The 19,088-nt window shown below is 42.1% G+C and overlaps 1 protein-coding gene and 1 long non-coding RNA gene across 2 annotated transcripts in view; one reads left to right on the top strand and one right to left on the bottom strand.

Annotated features, from left to right (window-relative positions):
• LOC119117523 overlaps positions 1 to 7,486 on the top strand; it is a 24,427-nt gene extending 16,941 nt beyond the window's left edge. Inside the window, exon 4 of the long non-coding RNA XR_005096540.1 lies at positions 7,271 to 7,486. This is a non-coding gene — a long non-coding RNA (uncharacterized LOC119117523). The remainder of the gene's footprint in view (positions 1 to 7,270) is intronic.
• Positions 2,294 to 13,185, bottom strand: gpr37b (G protein-coupled receptor 37b). The gene is made up of 3 exons (XM_037243827.1): positions 11,624 to 13,185; positions 4,056 to 6,315; positions 2,294 to 4,007 (listed from the first exon to the last, which is right to left on the bottom strand). The coding sequence occupies exons 1-2, from the start codon at positions 12,611 to 12,613 to the stop codon at positions 5,500 to 5,502; spliced, it is 1,806 nt and encodes a 601-aa protein (XP_037099722.1). The 5' UTR covers positions 12,614 to 13,185; the 3' UTR covers positions 2,294 to 4,007; positions 4,056 to 5,499.
• Positions 13,186 to 19,088: the final 5,903 nt, after the last annotated feature.

The raw sequence follows: 19,088 nt of genomic DNA on the forward strand, positions 1-19,088 counted from the left end.
TTTTGTTTTCTAGCCTTAGTAGTGCCTGGTGGCCTTACCAGGATCACTTCTGTCGGTTACTGAAATCATAGTTTAAATCCTGACCACATTGTTTACTTGCGTTTTGGTACGCATGAGCAAATCCAGAAGATGCCCAGCGGGGGTATGCTGAGGTCATCAATGCATTTCTAGACCTTGGTTTCTTTTCAGTGTAGGTTTGAATGATGTGAAAAGGGCTTTCAGTAAGTCCAGGAGAAGAAAAGGAACCCCCTGTTGTGTGCATAGGAGCATTGATGTGATTTTGTGCTACTGGATGCCTCCAAAAGGTGGCTAGAGTGTATATTTTTATTTTTTCTGGAAATTTACACTTTGTGCACATATTTTTGTAGGAGAATTATCTGAACTCTAAGCTTCATCACTATCTGAAGCATCCGTTGAAGCTTCACAAACTGTCAATTAGCGAGATAAAAACGACAAAGCCGTCTATCTAAACCCCCCACCCCCCCAAAGAAAAACCTGTTTTGGCCTCGTAAAAATTTACATTTCAAAACTACCAGCTTACATCATAAATTGAAGGCAATTCCATTCCATAATATGACGATGTCACCTTCTATGACATCCAGTGTTGCATTATGATGACATCCATTGCTCCTCAATCCCAAGATGTAAATATATTCTCTTAAAACAAAAAAAAAAATCCTCCAGCTATGAAAACCGATGTATGTTTTCCCAACTCATCTGCAGTCTAAATTGACCACCCTAGCAAGTAATCACTCCGTAAAATTAGCCCCTTGATGAAAATCGGATTTTCAAGCAGCGTGGCGGTTCCTTCTGACAAGTTGGAGGGCATTAATTGAGATTTCAATTAGTCTTCCTGTGATTAAAACTAGCAATGGTGATTATTGATGAGATGGGGAAGCGGAGGAAAGGGGAACATAGATTAACACAGAAGGGAGTAAAAGTACAGATGTTGTCGATTAAAAGTCAAAAGATAAGAAGTGGGGAGAGATCTCCCAGGATGGAGGAAGGGGATGTGCACAGAAGGCCACTGAGGAGAAGGATCACTACTCTCTAATGATCAGTCTGCCGGTTACCATGGCAATAACGAGCGCCCATCAAGTCATCAGCAGCAGGTGTCCAGTTGTAGTTCTCGTGATAATAAAGACCTTGCATGTTTGCATAACTGACACATTATTATTGCAACATGGTAAAATTCAAATTTCAAGTGAGGATGAGTCAGTAAAATAACTTTTACCTTTACTTGTGTGACAGCAATTTGCATAATTTAATTGGGGTCTGTCACCTTTGGAGCGTATTAAATACTTCTTTCCTTTCTTTGTATTCGCCAACGTATCATTACCGGATTGCCGGCAAGCTGTTTAGATCGAAAGAGAAAAAGAATATTGAAGTAACAAAAACTCATTAGTTGCTTCCTGGTATGAGAAAGGGCATTTATGGAACTTGTTATTGCAGCAGTGGTGTGTGTATATGTGTTGTGTTGAAGGTCTTATGCACCCTACACACACACACACACACACACACACACACACTTAAGATCCATCAATGAATATGCTTCAGTCAAGCGTTTACTTTTCCCGGTGACCTAGAAAGTCTTTCCATTCCATATACCTGCTTAGTGTTGCAAAGATTTATCCGAATTCTATAGGACAGGACCAACTTTTATCGTAAGTTTATTTACTTCGATAGCATAGCAGTATCGATATGGTATCTGTAACAGGAACGTGTCGCCATAGCAACAGCCCTACCGGCATGGATTTTTGCTTTGCTTTAAATAGAATGAATAAAGACCTCAGAAGGAGTTGCCACAGCGGACTGACAACAAAAAGTAGAGTGTAAGGTGTGTTTTTCTAGTTAGCATTAGCTAACGTAGCATTTTTTTAAGACAAATTATTTCAATTTTTTTTCAACACTAATGTGGCCTTATAGCCCTAGTATTTAACTGAAACATTTTTTAATATTTTTTTTAACCTGGAGGTTAACAAGTGTTGTTGCATAAGTGTGCACACCCTCTTTTAATTAGCCTGTGACTGTTCAGACTATCTATCGCATACAAACACTTGTTGGAAAGCACTCAGCGCACTATGTGAAGTGCAACTGATTAACCCAAATAAACTTTAGTAGGTTTTTCCATTTAGTATTAGTCTATCTGCGATTGGTAAATTCTGAGCACAGCCATTTCCCCATTTTAAGAGGGTGTCTTCACTTTTGCAAACACAGTATTCTACTTCAATTATTTTTTGTAACAAACTGATACAAACAAACACTCATTTGTAGTGATAACAAGAAACGTAAGTCTGATTTAAGGGTTTTAATGTACAGTTTTCCATTCTTTGATAGACAAAGTGACAGTTTTGGGCTATATAAAAAGCTATTTAGAAACCAGCGAGCGGGGTTGAAGACAACAGTGCATGTGCTTACATTGGCAGACACCAATTATGGACAGAGGACACTCACACAGTTTGGGAATAGATATCGTATGCCACAAGAACCACTTCATCAACACCTTAAACCGCACAAAACTACACACCGAACCACTTAGAATCGGCCCAACCCCTTGCGTAAAATGTCCCGGAAAAAGGTCAGTTTGACTTCAGTCACAAAATCCGGACTTGAATTGAAATAATGAGTGTGATTTGTGATCAGGTTTGAACATAGCACCAGGGTAGGTTGGTCAACCTTTGGGATTGTCGACTTTGGACAAACTGACCTCGTATGTGAGTGCTAGAAACGGTTGCTACCACAAGACGGTTAGAAAGTTTGGCAGTGAAGTAATCAATTGATTGTGATACACAGAGGATAATATTATAAGGCTTGTTTTTATTCTTTTTGGTCAGTCTAAGAAGAAAACACGAGTCGTCCTCAGGAGGCAATTGCTAATTAGCAGTGAGGGGGGAAAAAACATCTTGCACCAGTCAGACCTTTGTAAAATCTTGCATTATCCATAATCAATACGGTTCTTGCTTGGACATGGCGTGATAATAACAAAGTGCGAAAAAGTGCTGACAGAGGAAAAATTGTAATTTAGCTTTCTCTTGTATCTCGAGGGAGATATTACGGATCTGAGGAACTGCCAGTGTGCAGTAAAAACTTTTCACCGGCAAATAAATTTGAATGTAGACACAAAAAATGTCTAAATGTACTCGTAACCTAAATGCTAAATCTTTGTTTGTAGCATTTAGCTTGATTTAGCATTTAGCTATGATTTAGCCTTTTCTTGTTTCTCGGGGGATATATTCCAAATTTGTGGAACTGCCGATGGGCAGTAAAAACTTTTCATTGCCAAATACGTTTGAACGTAGACACAAAATATCCAATGTACTTGTAAACTAAATTCTAAATCTTTGTAGGATTTAGCTAATAAGTAAAAACTTTTCACTGGCAAATAAGTTTGAATGTAGACACAAAAAATGTCTAAATGTACTTGTAAGCTAAATGCTAAATCTTTGTTTGTAGCATTTAGCTTGATTTAGCATTTAGCTATGATTTAGCCTTTTCTTGTTTCTTGGGGAATATATTCCAAATTCGTGGAACTGCCGATGTGCAGCAAAAACTTTTGATTGGCAAATAAGTTTGAACGTAGACACAAAAATATCCAAATGTACTTGTAAACTAAATGCTAAATCTTTGTAGCATTTAGCTAATAAGTACATTCGAGCATATTTGCGAGTATGTGCTAGTCAAACATTTTTACTCCACATTCAACACTTCTGTAACTTAAAAGTGAACTTGACACATACAAGTTTGATGAAGATAAATTTAAATTCATCAAAATCTTGATTATGTTATTTTATAGGGCGACTGTAAGTATAAATGTAAACATATTTTTGGCTGTTTTCCCCCTCACTTGACTTGATTGTAATGAGCGACAATATTTTCAAATTTATCTTTCAGGGCGTAAAAAAAAAAAAAACATTTACAGTACAATACACAAATTGATTCGTCATTTTTACACTTTTTAAAAGTCGCCACTTTGGCGCTGTTTCACATGCTTGTGGTAGCACTCGACTCTTTTTGTGTACAGTCCACACAATTAATACCAGAAATGAAGTATGCACTTCAATCGATTCTAATGGTACTGATTGAATTCTAGTTTACAGCGCATTCATCATAAGAGCACCGAAGTGTGTACAGTTTATTTATTTTTTTTAATATATACAACCCCCCCAAGTGCAAGGTGTAATATGATACAACAGTGTTAGTGGGCAATCAGTGACGTCCATGCTGTTTCATATTCCATCGCGATCCATTTCGTGAGTCCGTTGAGAACCTTTTCATTTGTTTACGCTTCTCTGAGACCAGCCCAGTAATGTCACGGTAAAGTGTTTATTTAATATGTACAGTGTAGACACTTCATTAAGTACACTTGCACAATCTACTGTACTGACGTCCTAAATGAGATCAAATATTTTGCAATTTTTTTTGGACACAGTTTTGGATTTCAACACAACGTGCAAGCTAAAAACCACAACAATCTGCCGTCACCTTGTAACAACAATTACAGTAGATTTTATATGTAAACAGAGTGGTACTGTCAGGCAGTGTCAACTTTTACCGGATGGCATTAACTGAGTGGCGGAGGAGTTGTTTTGATTCCAATTTTGTGAATTTCCACATGCAAATCAGTGCTTAGAGCTCTGCCAAGGCAAAAAAAAAAAAAGCTTTAAATGTATTTTTTTTAAAACATTGTAAATGTATGTAAATACAAAAAAATGCAAGCATAAAATATATAGAAAATACTGGATGTTATATTAGTGTGAGAAGAATTTGTCTAGCGGCGGGGACTGGTCCGGGTGTTTTGCCTTGACCAAGTTTGCGTATCAAATCAAATTTCCCCATTGAAACGAATCAAAATGCCATTAATCCGTTCCAGCCTCTAAATTAACCCACGATAATTTTGTACAAATAGCACTGGATTTTAAAACCAGAAATTGAAAAGAATATACATTTAAACAACCAAATAAAAGAGTGTTAAGAGTGGTTTCAAGAAGAGTAATTAAAAAAAAAGTTATATACGCACACTCACGCATTCTTCACCACCCATTCCAATAGTGGCACAAACATTCCAAAACACGCACACACACTGCAGTATTCTTGTGTAGGGTTTCTTGAATGGGTGTGGCCTGATGAGTGATGTCACAAGTTTGACTCCACGCCTAAAAAAATTTTCAGGTTTCCTCCGAAATTCTAATTTTCTAATATATTCATATAATATCTATATATTTGATATATTGTTGTTGAATTTTACTCTCTTCATTACAATTGTCTTAGTTATTAGGATAATTTTTTCTCAAGTAAATATCACTCATTCTTTCAGTACAACTCTGGTTGCCCATTTACGGCATTGTTAATAAAGAAGCATCTTCGTGCTTGTTGTGTTTTAGCGGACTGTTGCTATCTTTTAGCTTCCGAATGCTGAACCTTGATAAAGCGGGGGAACGCCGTAATGCTTTTCTGCTTGGCAAACCGTTTTTCATCATGCGCCGGGAAACCAAACAGACCTTAGCAGTGAGATCCGGCCGGCGTGTAGTTGCTCAGCTCCCGGCGAATGGTGCTGAACGGCGACAGCTCCAGTTCGGTGGTGCACTCGTGTTCGTTATCGTCGCTGGCCGTGGTGGATGAAGGCGTGCGGCTGCAGCAGCAGCAACAGCAGCAGTCCAAAAAGGCCCTGCCCAGCGGGCGACACAGCAGGAGCAGCAACACGGGTGTCACCGCCGCCCGGCAGAAGAGCAGCAACTGAGAGAGCAGGTGGAGCACGGACATGGTGTTCTCGGGAACGCCGGCCGCCATGTACACGGACACTATATTGCAGATGTTCTCGGGCACCACGCAAGCGCCGTAGACGATGGCCAGCGCCACCACCGTGCAGTTCATCTGACTCTCCAGGCGGATCTGCTTCTTGTTGCTACGCACGCTGGCTTGCTCGGCCCGCCGGATCTTCCGCGCCGTCACCAGCGAGCACCCGATAGTGAAGAGGGTGGGCAGACAGAAGTAGCAACCGAAGCACCACCACAGCCGGGCGCCCTCGTACGTCAAACCCAGCACGTAGAGCATATCGGGGAGGGCGGTGGAGATCCGGATCACGCAGCGCTCCACGGGAGGCTCGTCCGGGATTTCGGCCTCTTCTGTCACCAGTTGTCGGATGAGCAGTTCGGGCAGCGCTAGGAGGAGCGCTCCGATCCAGATGACGGCCAGCTTGGCGGTGGTGGACGTGCAGTTTTCGATCATTTCGTAGTACATCTGGACATTGGTGGCCGCCCGGAAGCGGTCGATGCACAGCGCGCATAGCGTGAAGGTTGTCACGCCCAGGGAGGCCACCTGAAGGGAGCAGAGACAACAGAATCACTGAGAAAGACTTTTCAAGATGTCGGTTGGATTAACACCCTGCAAAGTATTCCTCAACAGCAGCTGGAGTGTGTATACAATTCGTGTGTGTGTCCTTGCAGCAAGCATCTCATAAAGCGGCCTCCACACACTCCAGTCATTCCGTCTCTGGCTTTTCTCCCAATGACTTTTACTACTTCCTCACCCTCTTGTTCCGAATTAAACATCCCTTCCTCTCAACCCACCATCGCCCCCCCCCCAACAGTCCCTCCCGTCATATCAAATTTAATTACGACAGCCAGCATCCCAGATGGCCCCACCGAGCCTCGGCTTTGCTTCTCGAAATACTAACTTCCTGGACAGATACGCACGAGAGCTCTGTTGCCTCAACGACAAGGCGCTCTAATCCAGCCGGTCCCCACATTGCCTTTAAATCAGACGTCCATTTTTATTCCTACCCTCAACCTGCAAATCCACTGTAAAAATTTCATGACTGGACGAGTGTCTTCATGGAGGAACGAGAACATTTCGTGTATAATTTATTCGTTGGAATGGCTATTTTTAGTCAGGTATAACTCAGCCTGGCAGTCCAAAAAGAGCCCTAACCCTCGCCTTATTTTCAATTCATATATGGAATTAGCCTGCGGTTCAGAACATGGCAGCCAACGCGGTTTTTTTTTTATGTCGCGGTCATTGATATGAGAAGCAGGTATTGCCGACAGCCAGTGTCCCCTCTGTGTGTTTATTTAATAAAAGGTCATTAACTTGCCGATTAACGGTGCCACAAAGGCTGCATGTTATTTATTGGCTCCTAATGAGCACTGGTGGAGCCTGCTTGACCATGTGACCGCTGCCAATGTCAGTCGTAATGGGGGTTATCAGGTGATGAATGGGGATAGTGTGTATGCAATATACATAAAGTCATCTTTGTGTGTGTGTGTCACCACAGAGCCCAACTCAACCATCATCCATCTGCCAGCCAGGGTGTGTCTGACAATAGGCTGCTTCAAATGGGTCAACTCAAATGACCTCTTTTGACTGCGGACTCTCAATAAAATGGTATGTAATTTTTTTTTTTATAACTCGTAGTGGTTGTCCTAAAGGAGTACTCTCGTTTTAGTTTCCAGGGACCTCCACTCACTGTCCTAATAAAACATAACCAAAACTGCCAAAATCAAAAATAAATAAAAGTGGAACTGAAAAGAAAGCTATCTCATTGAAAACATAAATTAAAATATAAATTGATATCTAGTTGTATTTACATATTTATTCTCTTATATATTTTGCTATTATATTTTTTTTATATTTACATATTTCTACATTTATTTTGTATTATATATTATGTGTTGTTTTTATGTCCATATATATTTTTTTAATTTAATATTTCAATTATATATATTATTTATGTTCACGTTTGCATGTTTATTTTTTATTTGGGTAGTTTTGGTCCTGCAATGCCAAATAAAATGTTACTCAATATGCTGCACACAAAGTACTGTACACAAAGTAAACATCAGACATAAAAACAAAGTATACACTAGGGATTGAATTGATTAGTCAACTAGACTTTATGTTTGATGTTTGAAGCTTTAAGTTGAGTAACTACTAATCACATGTTTTTACATCTTGTCTATCAAAATCAGATAGCTGTGGTTGAGAATGGCGGTTAGCATCGCTAGCTTAAACTATTCCAATCTTAGCTAGTCTTAAAACAAACGTATGGTTGTACTTGTCTACCACACACCAGCAAGCACTTGTGGAGAAAGCTGCTAAAGATTTTATTATCGCTCTAATAATGTTTTATATGAATTGCTTAGAGGCTTCTAGCAGTGTGCAACAAAGTGAAATACAATAATTAGCCTAAGTAGAGCCTCTTCTGAGATCAAATATCAAAAGCCCCATTTAGTGATGCCGCTCCCTGTGTTTTATTGCATCTCCCAGGCACTTTCTTCTGGACAATAAATTCCATCTCCATTAAATTACATCATGGTCTGGGGCATATTTCCCTCGGATATGAAAAAAAAAAAAAATACACTTGCCTAGCTACCGCTAAAGTCACTTTTCCAGGTCGTCTGAGTTTGTCTGGAAGGTGTCGGAGCGGACAGATGTGCTTTCCAACTTGATTCTCATTTCCTGTCCACGACTGAGCAAATCACCTAATGAATATTTCAGTCGCACTCTCTCAATTATCAATTTGGCCTTCAACAGCCGGCTTGTTTCCTTATTTAAAACCACGATTGAGCGCTAAGCTAAATTATTTAAATACTATCTAATTAACAACTGTAATGGTAGCGAGGTCACGACATCAGATATAGCGTGTGTCGCATAAATGAAGAAGGTGCGGCCATACGCGTTAACAACACGAGCGAGTGTGTGTGTGTGTTCCCCTGAGGCTTTTGTCTAATCACAGATAGCTGATGCAGGGAGAATAGCTGCGGGCAGCGATCAGTGCGAGGAAGGCCATTCGGCCCATCTGCTGGATAAGCATGCCCCACTAAACTTTGCATGCATGTGCGCACACAAGATGGCTGCTCGTACATATGAGAAAACTCAAATTTGCCCGAGTGTTATACAATGCAGAGCAATTGGAACGTGTCAAGCTGACGAATGCCCTAGTTTTGGTGGGTCTTCACTCTCGGCGACCATTTTTGATAAATGTCACTGTCTTTTTTGTGGGGTGGCATCAGTCTGCCTGTCACCTCCCCGTTGAGGTTCACCGTAGCGTAGCAGAGGCGGCCTGAGGTAGGGACGTAAACCACGCCCACACCTGTCAATCATTTGTCAAAAACAACCGATCGGTACTTAGCCAGTGAATGTCTCCAAATCCTGCCGACAACGGCGGTTATGTCGTGTGAACAACACGACGCGGCTGCAAGGTTATTCCAAAACGTTTACGTTTGAACGTACCGTATTTTACGGACTATAAGGCGGACCTAAAAACCTCCAATTTTCTTAAAAGCCGACAGTGCGCCTTATAGTCAGGTGCGCCTTATATATGGACCAAATTCCGGCCCGCGGAAATTTAAACTGGCCCGAAGCATTGTGTCATAAAATAAGTGACCCGCTAAAGACTATGAATCAAAAAGACTATGGATCATTATTTTGTGATTATACAGTAATTTGTTGCGTCTGAAGTTGAAATAAAAAAGATAAAATGGAGAAGGATTTGATTTGGATTAAAAATCCGACATGATGCAACCTGGCCTGTTTACTGCAGTCACAAACATCAATATCCTTCTTATTCATACAACAATAACAACAATAAAACAAACTTATTACATCTAATAAAAAATTCATTCAACTTCCATAAAATTGTTAATTTGTTATTATTTTAATCTTTAACTTTAACTTTTAAAGTTTACTGATCTATCTGACTGTTTTGTTCTGTACTTATTAAAGTAAGCTTTACATGATTATTTTGTGTGTTGTGTGATATTAACATTGTTGATATATTGTTATTGTTTTCACTATTTCAAGTTATTATATTTTGATTGCATTAATGGTGCGCCTTATAGTCCGGTGCGCCTTATATATGGACAAAGTTTTAAAATGGGCCGTTTATTGAAGGTGCGCCTTATAGTCCGGAAAACACGGTACTTGAAAATATATTTAATCATATCTGCAAATACATTTGAAATTACTTGCGAAAAATGTAGCATTTATTCAAATAATGCTAAGTGAGTATTTTTTTGACCTACATTTTATCAATACAATTGTAAATTACGTACATACATACTACAATGTATTGCTATATATCCAGTGTTATTGTGTTGGGACTCATAATGTGAAAATCCATATGATATATCACTCTAGTGTATGTTTATGACGCCGTCGTTGACATAACGACATATTGATTATGTAGTAAGACTGCTGCTGTCAATCTTACCAACTGCCAAAAGATTCACCTCGAATTTCACTCGCCTTGAGGGAATTGTTAGATTTGTGTTCCAAGATGATGATTAGCGTTAAACCAGATGGAGAGAAATGTGTTGCTCCGCCCACAGTCATCCTAAGGGAATTGCTTAAAAAAAAAGCCACGACCATTTGTGACATTATAAGGCAATAAGAGGCGTTTACGCCAATTATAATCCTGTCATGCTTTTGAATGGTAAATATTTGTCGACGTGTTCTTCAAGTGTGGCAAGCAGAAATTTCGACTTTAGTAGCTATTATGTTTCCTCGAGCTTATTTTGTCAACGTAGCTCTAAGTGGGCCAGAACAATCGCCGTCACCCGTGGCTATCAAAATGCTTCCTGCCTTCTTTGTTATTTTCGGGGGCTGTTTGATCTCCCTTCTGGCCAAGTTATTCTCCAAATTGCCATATTGTACCTTTTTCATCAATGGCTTTCTTCTCGTCTTACTGTCAGGGGTTATAGCGCCACCTGTTGCATTGTATTATACAGCTCGCAAATCTGATTTCCGATTCCATGAATGGATTTGTAAAGATAGCATATGAATCCTAATTTCCATTTTGCTCCCTTGAGCAAATCGTTTTCCCGTCATTTTCTAACAAAAGCCCTAAAACCCAACTTCATTTGCTTTCCACCCCGAGGTATTTCATGACAATGACCCTTCCAAAAATGAAAGCAGCTGCATTGAAAACATCAGCTACAAACACAAAAGGGAATCGTCTCCTGTCTGGTGATTCTGATGGAATTGTGATGAGCGTACAAATGGGAAGGAATCAACATGGTGTAAACAACCTGTGTGAGCATATGACAGATGGCGGTGAGGGAGTCCCAGATTGACGATGTTTGTGCGAAAAGGTCATCTGTAGGTCTACTTGCGGGGGGGAGTTGTGCTCCAAAGACTAGCAAAAACGTAAAGTCCTTTTTGATTGGCTAACATCCTAAGCTAGTTGCTATGTGGTTTTTATGACAGGTAAAGAAACTTGACACCACAAAGTCCAACATCCAAATATGGGACAACCCTTTCAAGTACAGAGTGAAAAATAATACATCCTCGCTAGTGTTTTGAAATGTATAACGCCGTGTAATTTAATAGATGCTATTTGTTAGCCAGTCGATAGTGTTTTTTATTCGGTGTTAGCATCAAGCTAACGTATTTTGAGGCAAAGTTATGAGGTTGTTCTACAAGTAAAAAACGTCATAGTTTCGTAGTAAACTAAAACTAGCTTGGTTTTGGAATGTGGAAGGAAGCCAGGGAAGGTCGGAGATTCAAAACTGGAACCTCTACTCTTGGAGTTCTGCTATTTGTGGACTTTTGTTTCATTCCTCTTCTCTAATGGATACAAAGTCTGCCAACTAGTGGTGAAAGGTGTTACTACAACTTAAAATGTTACCTCCATATACGGCACCACTCTGCAGGTGACCTCCCCCAGCAGCCAGGACTTGGTTAACTCATGGAAGACCACCATGGGGAGGCAGAACAAGATGAGCACAAAATCCCACACAGCCAAGTTAGCCAGCAACGAGTTGGAAATGCTCTTCATGTAGTAGTTTTGGCACACGATGCACAAGATGGCGACGTTGCCCGCGATGCCCACCAGGAAGATCACCCCGGAGACACAGGTGATGGCGTAAGCGCCGTACGTCTCGGTGGTCACCGGGTAGAACGGGTTCTTGATCTCGTCGCCAAAGTCCTGCGAGCCAGGCGGCGTGATCGGCGTGGCGTCCCAAGGGTTCTCCTCCCGGAAGGTGAAGAGCTCGGGCTTCCTGGTGAAGAGTTCGAAGGGCGCGTCGGTGGCCGTGAGGGCCACCGGCTTGGGGACGGGTTCCCATGACGACGCGTGAGGCTGAGCCAGAGCTGAGCTTTTATTCAGGCGGGTTCTCCCCCTCTTCCAAGCTTTCTCCTCTTTTGTTCCCCTCCTGTGTCGATCTCCCTCCGTGGGCCCCCCTCCACCCATTGAGGAGGTCTTAAGCGTATTGTGGTGTCCACCTGCCGGGGTGCCCGCACCATTCACCCCGCCATTCAACTTTATCCTCTTACTACGGCGGTGCATCGTTTCCCAATGGGAGACCGCATCCTCCACGGGTGTCAGCGTCCTATTCAAGTCGTGCTTGTTGTGTGCAAAGCGCCTCACTTCTCCCGCAACCCCTCGTTTCCATGGTCGCGTGGAGTTAAAGGTCCCTCGGATGATTGCCACCGGGGTCTCACCTGTGGCGCGGTCTCTGGTTTTGCTTTGCCGAATATCCCGGGGTGAGCCGCTGGAAGTCCCGATGGGGTGCGGGATCAGGACCTCTTTTCCGCCCTCATTGTTTGTCACGGACAAACACACTTGTGCATTGACGAGGAGTATCACCAATAGCATCCCGGGTGAGAGGATCTGCATCGTGCGGGGGGATTGCGGACTTCCGGAAAGTGCACCTTCATGTACTCTTCTGCTCTTCCATTCAGTCAACAGCCATGATGGAGACAGCTCCGACGAATTGCCGTTTCACTCAAGAAAAATACAAACAATTTGCTGCATTCATGAGGCGCAAACTTGTGGGTTACATCCAAATATGTGGCCGTGCCGCATCTAGAATCAGCATCGCCTGGGGATGGCAAGCGAAGAAAAAGGAAGGAATGTGTTGCATGTCCATCTTCTAGAAGATCCCCTAAATCCAGCGTCCACTGTTTGAGTCCCTGTGTGTGACTTGAGTGAGATGGAGCAGCGGCAATGCGGCGTGGAGCCGCCTGAAGCTCACTGATGCATCGGAGTGGAGAGCGAACGAGAGAGAGAGCGAACGAGAGAGAGGTAGAAGAGGGGAGGGGTTCTCTTCACGCCTCGCTCTCTTCTTGCTATATCTCAGCGTGCACTGCAAAGAAAATGGACTCCCCTGGCGGATAACCCCGATCTGTCACTCTTCATTCATCACTAGAGCATCCACAAGACCCCCGGGCAGACCACGGCTGCAGACCCCCCCTACCCTCATTCTGTCGATGCTTCAGGCAAACGTAGTAGCCACGCCCGTGTTGATGCATGAAAAAAATCACGCATAGGAGGCGCTGTGTTAGCTATAGAGTGAAGGAATTATTAGGTATACCTGAAGAACCTCATCCAAAATTCCAACAGAAGACATTTATTGTTTTGTTTTTTGTGACAATTAAAAAAAAACGTTTATTTCCTTAACGCAATACAACCCCCACCCGCGCAATTTGAAATATAATTAACACATCGTATGCTACCTTAAAGCTAACAATGTAAACCTCACATCGTTACGTTAATGAATAACGCCGTTGTGTTTTACATCCCCGTATGCAACATGTTTTGAGACATACAGTAGATATGTACACAATGTATACAAAATAATGCATATATTCTTTATCCTCTGCGCAGAACGGCTAACATCACTGCGCCCTGTTTTTTCCATTCAATATTCCATTCACTTCAGCGGTAAATTTAAATTCTCACAAGCCTCTCAACAATAAATTTTTCTAGTCCTCAAATAAAGATGACTGACTCCATTTTTTCCAAGCAACCATTCTGCTTTGACTTAATCAATAATTCAAGAGACTTTCAAGACCAAATGAAACGGCCACATTACGTTTGAAGTACTCGAAGTCATCGATTTGCGTTGAGCTTGTGATCGCAAACTTCACATTAATAATCCCGCATACATTTGGTAGTGATGATGATCCAAAAAGGTGTGCTGAGAAAACCCACGAACAGGTGACCTTCTACCTCAAATAAGCCATCATGGCCAAATCCAAAGAAGCCATTGGGGTGGGGGTCTGTGTGCTCAGCTAACTTTCACATAATTTTCACTCCCTTCAGCCAATATCTTAAATTGACCTTCATCCAGTTAGTGTAAGCAGTGGATTTAAATTACTAGATGCCAAAATCACATCTGACCTTCATCCAGTTAGTGTAAGCAGTGGATTTAAATTACTAGATGTCAAAATCACATCTCGCAAGAGGACATAAAAGCCTTGGCCAACATTCCCTCTGGTGCCCATGTCCCGTCTAGCATTTATTCACCCCGTGTAGGTAAATCCTGGAAATAAAAGGCTCCATTCGACCTTGAAATACCTCCAGAGTAAAGTGAAGGTGCAACAGGGCAACATCTCACATGTAATTATCATGCCTGTTGTGTGAGCCACAGAAATCCCGCTTGTTGGCGTGTGTCCGGGTGCAGATAAAAGGGGGAGAGCCTCTCCCATTGATGTGCTCATGCATAAAAAAGCACACAAACACAGAGGGGGTCGTCGAGGTCGCGCACGCACACACACACACACACACACACACACACACACACACACACACACACACACACACACACACACACACACACACACACACACACACACGCACACACACACACACAGGCACAGCGGGATTAACATGGAGAGGAATTTGGAGTTTACTAGGGCGTGTTGTCAGCGTGAAAAAAAGAAAAAAAGAACGCAGAGACTGTGGCGGTTTCATTTAATGCGTTTGATTGTAATTATACGCATGGGTGCCCGTTAACGTACAGTCAACGTAATAATAGAAGACAGTGATATGCATAAATAGAAGTGAAATTGCATGGCTTTATCGAATTTATGTGCCCACACGAAGCTTTAATCTTTAAACAAATTTGTCCTTTAAAACTTGACAGCACGCCTGGTAAGGATGACCAAAACGTTACCAAATCAATAATAAAACTAATAATTATAGAAAATGTAAAAATATAGATTAAATCAGGGGTGCTCAAACATTTTAAATTTACGAGCTACTTTTAAAATGACCAAGTCACAAAGATCTACCCACTACAATAAATAAAATGAATGAATGAATGAATAAATAAATAAATAATAGAGTGCGTGTATTTTTGTAACGCACTTAGAAAATGACATTGTGAGAAAAAAGTCCAACGCCCATTCCGTATGAAAGTGATACGTTTTTGGCTTCTTACTTGGTCCAGCAACCCCACTCATTTTTGATGGTCATAAACTTTCTTTTGTTTAAAAGAAAAAAGCGAGTGCGTGCTTATTAACTTATTATTATTAGCTTATAAACTTTGGCGGTTTGTGTGTGCGCGGCCGTTAAACATGCTGCAGTGCGCATGTGCGGTTCACTGTGATTGCCTCCCGACAGGCCTACCTGTATGTCAATCAAGCGATGGGCTGGATTCTAGCATACAGCAATTTTTTTTTTTTTTTTTAAACGTCATGCGATCAACCAGTAGTAGTTTGGCGATCAACTGGTCGATCGCGATCGACGTATTGAGCACCCCTGGATTAAATCATAAAAAAATATAATTGAAATATTAAATTTAAAATACAAATATAGAAAAATAACTGTAAATGAATCAATATGTAAATACTATCAAATAAAAAAACATTTTAATTAAATTTTCAATTATACATTTTTTTATTATTTTATTGTGTTTTGTATTATGTTCAGATTCATATTCTGTACGTAGAAAGGCCTTCCAGTCAATATGTAGATGCTGCCATCTGCTGTTTTTTTAACGTAAGTGACATTTTCTTTTAAAGTGATCAGGGGCGCAATGCGCGTGAGATGCCGGGGGGGGGGGGGGGGGGGGGGGGGTTAGGGTCTCTCCAGGTCCTCCCGCTCATGGCACCGATAAAAAAGTTCTGCAGATCTTTTGGTATGATCGGTAAATTAAAATAACTATTATTGCAATCAAAGAAAAAAAAAAATCACATTCTAATAGGGCAAAAAGAAAAGCGGGAATTTTATCGCTCTATATCGCTAACAATGAGCCTGCCAGCTCTCCCAAAAAGTGAAACACTGCAGACGCAGTGCGGCAGCAGACATCCTTCCATCTCACAGCATTTTCTCTGCAGGACATCTATTGTTTGCAGAGATCATTAGTTAAAGGCCCGGCACTATCGGCTCTGCAGATTAGGCCTGAGACACAATCGCAGCAAATTGTCTGGCTCATCGCATAGATACTCCACGGCGGCGTGTTGTTTTAAGTGCTCAAATTATCCTCTTGGAGCTTATTTACGGCAACGTCAGCAATGAGAGCATGAGGCGTGATTAAAAGGCCCGATTGTTTTATTTGCTTATTTTTCGGCTTTCTAAACGCTAGTTCGGCCCAACATATTGCTCCAATCAAGGTCACAAAAACCCTTTTAGTTCCCAATGGCTCACCTCCTGCCTTCAGCCAGGAAATCTGCACAACTGCAGGACTGTGTGTTCTCCAATATCAAGAAGTTACCTTCATATCCTGAATTGAAAACATCAGGCATACTAATTTGGAACATGCAAACTCCACACAGGGAGGGTTGAAGGTGGAATCAAACCGGTGCCCTCCTGAGGCAGACATGCTGACCAGTGCGCCACCGAGCCGCCGCTTTAAATCCATGCAGTGCGCCGATTGGTCAAATGTTAACCCAAATTGTGCGCTGACTGGTCAAATGTCAGCCGATGCCTTGGTCCTTCGTAGCCATGAAACGTTTGCCTGCACACGCACGCCTGCTACAGACAAAAGAAACCAGAGTCGTGTGCAATTTCATCGCTTTTATTGAACCGAAATAACAACTTAAGACAATTAGACATACACGAGCTGCTGGCGGCCCAATCCCCTTCCCTCCACTCGCGCGTCATTTCCTGCTCCCCAATCGCCCTCACCTCACACTTCCCATCATGCGCCATAACAAACTCTCAGATGCCAGCAGTACACATGGATGATCATTTTTACTACAAGATAGCTTACTCTATGAATAACTGATTAGAGTGAGTGAATCAATCAATGAATCAGACGGCGTGTTTGTGAGCGTGCGGCGCCCATCATTTCAACTCACGTAAGAACAAAAGAGAGCTTCATCAATAAATGAGTCCGTGCTACGACCGCCTAGAATTCCAAATAAGAACAAAAGATAGCTTACTCTATTCTCTGAACAAATGATGAAATAGGTTGAACAATCAACAGATCAAATCAAGTGTTTGTGAGCGCGCCTATCATTTCAAATCACGTAAGAACAAAAGAGAGCTTACTGTTAACGATTCAATCGGTTGAATAAATGTTCAACTAAACAGTGTCACGTCCGTGAGCTGTTAACTCCAAATAAGAACAAAAGATAGCGTACTATGAACGAATGAATCGATTGGGGGGGAAAAAACCCCCAAGGAATAATGAACAGCTCCGATAAATAGTGTTTGCGAGCGCGCGTGTAGTTTCAAATCACGTAAGATAGCTTTCCTTTTGGTGAACGATTCAACCGATTGAATCGACAAATGAAGAATCGACCGATCGAATCGTGTTACGAGCGTGAGCGCTCCTATCGTTTCGAATAAGAACAAGAGCTAAGCGTGCTCTTTGATTCAATGGATTGAATCAATGAATAGTGGAGCGATCCAATAAATAAACAGTGTTACGAGCGCGCGTCTAATTCTATATGGAGTAACAAAAGATATGAAATAAATGATAAATGTATAATCAAAAGATAAATAATGAATAATAAATAAATGATGAAATAATCATAATATATAAATGATGAATCGTGAATGATGAAATGATCATCATCATAGGATCAACATGGGAATAACAGATGAAAGAATTCATAATTCTTCGAGACCGGTTAACAAAAGGTAGCTTACTATTATTACTAAAGGATGGACTAGATCAAATCATTCAACAGTGTTACGACAATAATTGATCGAGACAATACCAACATGGATGATAGCTTCCTCTCAATAAATTGGATGAATAGATCAAATCGACAACTGAAAACAAACTCGTTGTTAATTAACCGAGAGATGGCTAACAAAAGGTGTTATTAATACATGCCTAATTGGATCAAAGAAATGGATCTTATACCTATGTTATCCACTTATGTTGAGACTTTTTCTTCTTCAAAATCAAATTCACCGCCAACGGGAGTCGGTTCTAATTGTCGGCTTGTCGTTTCGGGGCATTCGCGGGTGGGTGGCTTACGCTGATGCAAATGAACGAGGACGGCTTCCCCAATTTGCACGTGATCTCAAGTGGAAAGGTAATTTTTGAAGTCAAACGTTGACATTTGCCACCGGTTCCGCCGCTAGGGGGGAGCACTTACCTACAGCAAGCGTGGCGTCCCTCTTGGTTTCCAGTGCCAAGTCAAATAACAAAGACGACGACGACGACGACAACTAAGCGGCTGAAAATGCACAGGTGAGCGCCTGGATCGCTTACTTTTACGACACTGATGATGCGTTTGCAATCCAAAACATTCGCAAAACAAAGTCATCATCATACGTCCATTGGGATTGTGTGGCGGATTCAAGGATTCTGATGATTCAAATGCTGGGGTGAAATAAACGGAACAAGGAACAAACAAAACAAAAAAAAGCTTTGCCTGCCGCTCGCTCCACTCTGGGCGCTCGCTCCTCCCTCCCGCTCCAAAAAAGGCAAAGGTGGCGGCGGCGGCGGCGGCAGTCAACCCCCCCGCCCGCACTTCCATTCGACTGAGGAAAAGCAGACAGCCGCCGGCCGGTTGGCAATCGCAAAGGAGGAGGAGGAACAACAAAGGAGCGTAAAAAGGAGCAAGGTGCGGCCGGCGACTCACCCGGCAGCCGCCGTGTCTAAAGCATCCAGCAGAGCTGAAGGAGGCTGGTCATCAGCAGCAGAGCGACGGAGCAGGACGCGGCCTGGGCTGCGTACCCCCCCAAGGTCCCCTCTAGAGCAAAGGTGACGACAATCATTGGCCTGGGCGAGGCAGGGCGGGCAGTGACATGGAAGTACTCACCTTTTTCGTTATTCTCGATGATGCTGGGGATGACGTTGTTTTGTTGTTCGTCGCAGTCGACGGCCGCTGTCGAAAACAGGGAGCGAGTGACGCATTCGCAAACAGGGCTGACGTCAACCCAAGAAATGGCGGTGTACTCACCG

This window comes from Syngnathus acus, chromosome 23, assembly GCF_901709675.1.
Source record: "Syngnathus acus chromosome 23, fSynAcu1.2, whole genome shotgun sequence".
In the NCBI taxonomy this organism is placed as follows: Eukaryota; Metazoa; Chordata; class Actinopteri; order Syngnathiformes; family Syngnathidae; genus Syngnathus; species Syngnathus acus.